At 46.1% G+C, this 8,243-nt stretch overlaps 1 protein-coding gene across 1 annotated transcript; it reads left to right on the top strand.

The window, feature by feature from the left end:
- Positions 1-280: 280 nt before the first annotated feature.
- Positions 281-7,694, top strand: LOC308169553 (uncharacterized protein; the record flags this gene model as incomplete). The annotated part of the gene is made up of 9 exons (XM_080544236.1): positions 281-287; positions 843-917; positions 3,498-3,716; positions 3,861-3,923; positions 4,067-4,141; positions 4,342-4,419; positions 6,000-6,077; positions 6,277-7,098; positions 7,657-7,694. Exons 3-9 carry the CDS (start codon positions 3,500-3,502, stop codon positions 7,692-7,694), a joined length of 1,371 nt encoding a protein of 456 aa, XP_080400362.1. The 5' UTR covers positions 281-287; positions 843-917; positions 3,498-3,499.
- Positions 7,695-8,243: the final 549 nt, after the last annotated feature.

Here is an 8,243-nt window from a genome sequence, read left to right as displayed (position 1 = left end):
TGTCCACGGTGCTGAGTCTCACCCTCGGTCTCAGTCAAGAGAGGGATGCCACAATGTGTGTGTGTGTGTGTCTGTGTGAATGTGTGTGTGTGTGTGTGTGTGTGTGTGTGTGTGTGTGTGTGTGTGTGAATGTGTATGTGTGTATGTGTATGTGTATGTGTGTGTGTGTGTGTGTGTGTGTGTGTGTGTGTGTGTGTGTGTGTGTGATGTATTGATGTGGTTTATGAAGTGAGGATTACTAACCTTTTCTCCTTCTCTCTTATTCTTTTCATCTGAAGGTTTTCGAGGTGAGTGTTGACTTGTATTTGTTACACTAAAACATTCAAACAATTATACCTGTACTATATCAATGACAATAAAGACCATTCATTCATTCATTCATTCAAAACCTTTAAGACATTGACGTCCAACAAATCTGCTTTAGAAAAGACTGAAGAATGTAGATCTGCTACTTGACTTTGAACCCTTCCTCCCTCCCTCCTTTTAACTTCCTTCCCTCCCTCCCTCCCCCTGTTTACTCTCCCTCCTTTTACACTCACTCCCTCCCTCCACCGTTCCTCCATCCCTTCCTCCCTCTTTTCCTCTTTCCTTCTACCCTCCTGCCCTCCCTCCTTTCCTCTACTCTCCCTCCCTCTACCCTCCATACTTCCTTCTCTCCCTCCCTCATTTCTTTTAACCTCCATCCCTTCCACACTCTCTCTTGCCTCCTTCCCTCCCTCTGACTGTCCTTCTACCCTCCATCCCTCTCTCTACCCTCCATCCCTCTACCCTCCCTCCCTCCATCCCTCTACCCTCCCTCCATCCCTCCCTCCCTCCATCCCTCTCATGGAACATGGATCCAGGTGATGCTGCACGGTGGTTAAGGGAGGAGAGCTCGGAGAAGAAGCAGAGGAGAGAGGAATCAGCTCGTCTGCTTGGTAAGAGTGAGAGAGTCTGGAGGTGAATTATAGAATGGATGGTTTCAGGAGAGACTATGGAAACAGAATTAATGAATGCATCAACTGAATCAGAAAAATCAGTTCATGGTGTTACATTACATTCAACTTTATTGTCATCGCAGAGTACAAGTACTATACAACGAAATGCAGTTTAGCATCCAACCAAAAAGTGCAAATAGTGATACAAGAACCTGATATAAATGAAACAAGAATGGCAGTGATGGGTAACAATGCAATATCCAATATGTGCAGAGGGGGTATTGTAAGCATAGAGTTATGATTAGGGCTGTCAATGTTAACGTGGTAACGATCCAGGTTCATTTGGAAACCTTAACATAAAAAAGTATGCAAATGAATCATAATACTAAGATATATCCTTATTAGAACTACAGATATATCCATATTAGAACTACAGATATATCCATATTAGAACTACAGCCATTAGATGGTAGTCAGGTTATGGTTCCACTACAGAACCTCCACTAGCAAACACAAACCACATGGCTGAGCGGCTCAAGGTGCTGGGTTCAGGTTGATCACCTCTCAGGTGTTCAAATCCCACTGCAGACAGACTTTTTAAATTATATAAAATACTGTGGACCCACTGCTTACATGCTACTAAATATGAAATACTGTGGACCCACTGCTTACATGTTACTAAATATGAAAGACTGTGTACCCACTGCTTACATGTTACTAAATATGAAATACTGTGGACCCACTGCTTACATGTTAATATGAAATACTGTGGACCCACTGCTTACATGTTAATATGAAATACTGTGGACCCACTGCTTACATGTTAATATGAAATACTGTGGACCCACTGCTTACATGTTAATATGAAATACTGTGGACCCACTGCTTACATGTTAATATGAAATACTGTGGACCCACTGCTTACATGCTACTAAATATGAAATACTGTGGACCCACTGCTTACATGCTACTAAATATGAAATACTCTGAACCCACTGCTTACATGTTAATATGAAATACTGTGGACCCACTGCTTACATGTTAATATGAAATACTGTGGACCCACTGCTTAAATGTTAATATGAAATACTGTGGACCCACTGCTTACATGCTACTAAATATGAAATACTGTGAACCCACTGCTTACATGTTAATATGAAATACTGTGGACCCACTGCTTACATGTTACTAAATATGAAATACTGTGGACATACATGGTGTATTACGGTAGTAGTATATAGTAGGTGTATTACGGTAGTATATAGTAGGTGTATTACGGTAGTATTCGTTCAGTGGACCGCTGACCAATTAAGAGTGTTGGGTTCTAATCTGGTTTTGTGTGTTTGAGATAATTCCTCTTCCTCTCACAAAGCTAAAGTGATCTCAAGAAGGAATGGTACACTTTAACCCGTGTCCTTCTTAGTCTCTGTAGGAGCTAAAGTACAAAAGTAAACTGTATTCTGGGATTCAATTAGAGAATGAAAATAACAGTGATGGGTTTGAAGAAATAAACTGTCTGAAAGCAAGACGTTGTCAGACTTCTTCTAGTCTTTGGAGACGACTTCTCCGCTTTCAGTACTGAGGAGGTGGAGCAGTTACTGACCATAGGGCTTGGTTCACCATGGAGCAGTTACTGACCATAGGGCTTGGTTCACCATGGAGCAGTTACTGACCATAGGGCTTGGTTCACCATGGAGCAGTTACTGACCATAGGGCTTGGTTCACCATGGAGCAGTTACTGACCATAGGGCTTGGTTCACCATGGAGCAGTTACTGACCATAGGGCTTGGTTCACCATGGAGGTGGAGCAGTTACTGACCATAGAGCTTGGTTCACCATGGAGGTGGAGCAGTTACTGACCATAGGGCTTGGTTCACCATGGAGCAGTTACTGACCATAGGGCTTGGTTCACCATGGAGCAGTTACTGACCATAGGGCTTGGTTCACCATGGAGCAGTTACTGACCATAGGGCTTGGTTCACCATGGAGGTGGAGCAGTTACTGACCATAGGGCTTGGTTCACCATGGAGGTGGAGCAGTTACTGACCATAGGGTTCAACCCACTAAGAGTAAGAGCAAATTAAGAGATTCTAATCTTATTCAGAAATCATAAAAACTAAGAGGAAAAGAGTTATAATAACGTTTTTTTTTAAAACTGATTCCTCTAAGCAGTTTTTGTTTTACTAGTAATCCCGAGTACTTGATGATTAATCTGATTAATCACAGAATATTATTATGATTAACTTGATTAAAAATGTTAATCTATTGACAGCACTTGTTATTATTCAACTCAGATGGCTGTTGGTTGCCAGAGAAGTGTAGATGACAGAAATGATGAATGTGTTTGTTGATACAAATCAAAACGTGAGTGAATCTATATGATCTATATGATCTTCCTGCTTATACAACAATCAATAAATCATGTCTTCAGAGGTAGAGATGGACAACACACTTCTAAACGAGAGGGACAGACTGATAGAGGATAAGAATAAGACTCTGGAGGAGATGAACAGTTAAGATGGTCTGTCTGCTTGTTTAATAACTCTGATGTTCTAACCCCAACGCCTCACTCTCTTCCAGACATGAAGTTGTACCAACAGGTAGAGGAGAAGTACAGACCACCGGGAGTCAGTAGGGAAATGGAGGAAAAAGACAAACAACTGAAGGAGAAAGACAAAATGCTAGAGGAGAAAGACAAACTACTGGATGAACTAACCAAACAGCAAGCAGAGAGAGACAAGCAGTTAAAAGACAGAGACAGACACGTGGAGGATGTGAACACTGAAAATACGCAACTTGGTGAGATTTGAAAGAAACATAATTATATATTGACTGTATTGTACAATACTCATATAACCGTACCATGTTTGTGGATATGAGTGTTGTTCATTTCCTGCCCACTGTGAACAGAATTAATGACCCATTCTTCCTCTGTAATTTCAGCACAGCAGATATGTGATCTGAAGACTGAAGCAGAGAGACTGAAGGTCTCAGCCCAGGCGACTGGTGAGTGCGATGGAGAAACCTCCAGGATGTCAAGAGGCTTCAAATTCTATGTTTCTTTCCTCTCAGAACACAGAACAAATTCCCAGTGTTCCGTAGTGTTCTAAACATTCTAACAGTGAAATGGTTGTTGTGTCTTCTTGTAGAGAGAGGAGAGACCTCAGATACAGGCCTCAGACACCCAATCAGGAGGAGACGCAGCATGGACTATCCTCCACAGAGTGAGTTATCATCACAGCCAGAGATGTGAAACAGCTCCATGCAGCTGATCATGTTGATGTTCACTTGTTCTGCTCTTTATTTCACTACTTGGTGTACTACGTTACCATCAGAGTTCTCCATGTCTCTGTGGTTCTGATACTAGTTGTTGTGGTGACCCAACATGTCCGTGTGTTGACTGGTCCCCTGTGTTGTGTTGCAGTGGGAGGAGAGACCTCAGACACAGACCCCACACTGCCCCTGAGGAGGAGACGCAGCATGGGATGGCTTCCTCCCACGAGTAAGAGACTAAAGCCCTCATAACACGTTCACTGATCCTGACATTCTCCATGTACCTTTGAACAGATTCAACATTCATGATTGAGAACACATTCTGACTCTGTCTGTCTACAATTACATCATTGATGTTGTTGCAACGTTTTGTAAACTACCCCATCATGTTTTCTACCTGGTCAATCTACCCCATCATGTTTTCTACCTGGTCAATCTACCCCATCATGTTTTCTACCTGGTCAATCTACCCCATCATGTTTTCTGCCTGGTCAATCTACCCCATCATGTTTTCTGCCTGGTCAATCTACCCCATCATGTTTTCTGCCTGGTCAATCTACCCCATCATGTTTTCTGCCTGGTCAATCTACCCCATCATGTTTTCTACCTGGTCAATCTACCCCATCATGTTTTCTGCCTGGTCAATCTACCCCATCATGTTTTCTGTCTGGTCAATCTACCCCATCATGTTTTCTGTCTGGTCAATCTACCCCATCATGTTTTCTGCCTGGTCAATCTACCCCATCATGTTTTCTGTCTGGTCAATCTACCCCGTCATGTTTTCTGCCTGGTCAATCTACCCCATCATGTTTTCTGCCTGGTCAATCTACCCCATCATGTTTTCTGCCTGGTCAATCTACCCCATCATGTTTTCTACCTGGTCAATCTACCCCATCATGTTTTCTGCCTGGTCAATCTACCCCATCATGTTTTCTACCTGGTCAATCTACCCCATCATGTTTTCTACCTGGTCAATTAGGGCTGGGTATCGCCACTGATTTCCCAAAACGATTCGATTCCGATTCACAGCTCACAATTCGATTCGATTCCGATTCGATCTAGTTACAATATAATTTTTTTGCTTGAATATGAAAGAGATTCTCAGAACTAATGCTATAAATGGTTCAAGGAACCCTATAACATGATGTAGCATTGTTAAACATATCAATGTTTACATTAAGAATTGACTCCAAAGCAGTTACATGAATGTACTTTTTATTGGAACATAAATGAACATCATTGACCAACATTTTGCTAATCCAAAATGCACCCAGACATCTGACTTTAAACCTGGTGGTGACTTGAGTGTCCCTGCCATCGCCATGTTTTTAGATTTTAGTGTTGAGACCTCTCGTTGCGTGAGATATGATAAATTATTGTAGCGCGAGATCTCGTTGCGGGTTGAAGCTGCAAGCAAAAAAAAAAAAAAAAAATAAAAATTAATCGATCTCGGGATTTATGAATCGATAAATCGCTCATTCAATGAAGATCGATTCAGAATCGGGAAATCGATTTTTTGAACCCAGCCCTATGGTCAATCTACCCCATCATGTTTTCTGCCTGGTCAATCCACCCCATCATGTTTTCTACCTGGTCAATCTACCCCATCATGTTTTCTGCCTGGTCAATCTACCCCATCATGTTTTCTACCTGGTCAATCTACCCCATCATGTTTTCTGTCTGGTCAATCTACCCCATCCAGTTAAAGTAGATATGTATTAATGTTTCCGATGATGTAACTCATTACACATATTTTGGGGTTACCCCAACGTATCAATGTTGTTCCTGGTCCCCTGTGTTGTGTTGCAGTGGGAGGAGAGACCTCAGACACAGACCCCACACTGCCCCTGAGGAGGAGACGCAGCATGGGATGGCTTCCTCCCACGAGTAAGTAGCTGCTGCTCTCTAAACATTACTGATGCTGACATTACACACTGGGACTTTCTGAAAACACTTGAAATGATTAATTCCTATAATACCCACAATTTCTTCTTCTTCTTCTTCTTCTTCTTCTTCTTGTCAGCGTGTGTAATACATCCTGTCTATTCCCAGCGTTTTCTGACCGTTGTCCTGTGTTGTGTTGCAGTGGGAGGAGAGAGCAGCGGTCCAGACTCCCCAGTGTCTCCCAGTGTGTCTGAGCTGAGACTGGTGCTGCTGGGGAGGACGGGGGCTGCGAGGAGGGCAGCAGGAAACACCATCCTGGGCAGAGAGGAGTTTGGGGCCCAGGCCAGCCCCTCTGCAGTGACCCAGAGGAGTAAGAGGAGAGAGGGGGACGTGTGTGGGAGACGGCTGGTGCTGGTGGACACTCCAGACTGGTTCAGCCCTGGGCTCTCTCTGGAGGAGATGAGACAGGACGTGGGGCTCTGTGTCCGTCTGTCTGCCCCGGGACCCCACGCCTTCCTCCTGGTCCTACCAGTGGAGCCCTCTAAGGGGGAGGAGAGAGGGGCGCTGGAGAGAATGGAGGACATGTTTGGGGAGGGTTGTTGGGGACACACTGTCATTCTTTTCACCCATGCTGGCGGTCTGAAAGAGCAGAGCATAGAGGAGGTTCTACAAGCAGGGAGTCAGGACCTCCAGCAGCTGGTAGAGAAATGTGGGAACAGGTACCACGTCCTCAACATTAAGGACAGGGCCCATGGCACTCAGGTCCCACAGCTGCTGGACCAGGTAGAGGAGATGGTGGCAGGAAACAGAGAGAGCTTCTACAGCAGTCAGACCTACCAGGAGGCAGAGGCCCAGGTCAGAGAGATGGAGGGAGTGATACAGAGGGAGAGAGAGGAGAGGAAACAGAGGGAGGAGAGAGAGATGCAAGACAGGCGTGAGAAGGAGCTGCAGGACTCTCTGAAGAAGAAAGAGGGAGTAATCCAGGAGCTGAAAGGAAAGATCAGAACACTCAGGGAGCGTATACGTGAACTGGAGAGAAAGGTGGAAGAAGAGAGGGATGAGGAGAATAGACTTAAGTTGGAGAGGGAGCTAAAGATAGAGATCAATCGAAGGGAGGAATTGGAGAGAGAGCTGGAGAGATTCAGAGAGAAGACAGAGAATGAGAGGAGGGAGAGAGAGGAGAGACACAGACAGGAGATTGAGGAAATCAGGGAGAAATATGAAGGAGATGCCAGAGTTGAAGCAGAGAGAAGCCTGATGAAGATAGTCCTGCCTGAGTTAATGAGGAACATCATGATCTCAAAGACCAAGATGCAGAGGGAGTTCAGCAGACAGATGGAGGAGAAGGACAGAGACATAGTGAGACTGAAAGAGAAGGACAGACAGATAGACAGACATATGGAGGAGAAGGACAGACAGATAGAGAGACAGACGGGGGAGATGGAGAGACTGAGACAGAGTGTGGAGGAGAGACTGGTCAGAGAGGGGAGGGTCCAAAGGGTTCTGACAGAAGGATTGGAACTCGTCAGGAGGAACTCCTCAAGTTGGCTTCTCCACAATCTGACATGATTCCCCAACACAGACAATGACCTCAAATACACGGTCCCCAATGCTGAGTGACTGGATATGGAGGGGAGGACAGGAGGGGACATGGGGGAGGAGAGGGAGGAGAGGGACATGGGGGAGGAGGGAGGAGAGAGAGGAGGGGACCTGGGGGAGGAGAGGGAGGGGAGGGACCTGGGGGAGGAGAGGGAGGAGAGGGAGGACGGGACCTGGGGGAGGAGAGGGAGGAGAGGGAGGAGAGGGAGGAGGGGACCTGGGGGAGGAGAGGGAGGAGAGGGACCTGGGGGAGGAGAGGGAGGAGAGGGAGGAGAGGGAGGAGGGGACCTGGGGGAGGAGAGGGAGGAGAGGGAGGAGGGGGAGGAGAGGGGCCTGGGGGAGGAGAGGGAGGAGAGGGAGGAGAGGGAGGAGGGGACCTGGGGGAGGAGAGGGAGGAGAGGGACCTGGGGGAGGAGAGGGAGGAGAGGGAGGAGGGGGAGGAGAGGGGCCTGGGGGAGGAGAGGGACCTGGGGGAGGAGAGGGACCTGAGGGAGGAGAGGGACCTGGGGGAGGAGAGGGACCTGAGGGAGGAGAGGGAGGAGAGGGACCTGAGGGAGGAGAGGGAGGAGG

This window comes from Nansenia antarctica, assembly GCF_963989245.1.
Source record: "Nansenia antarctica genome assembly, chromosome: 13".
Taxonomy (NCBI): Eukaryota; Metazoa; Chordata; class Actinopteri; order Argentiniformes; family Microstomatidae; genus Nansenia; species Nansenia antarctica.
The sequence above is the reverse complement of the archived record's forward strand: the minus strand, read 5'-3'. Positions and strand labels throughout refer to the sequence as shown.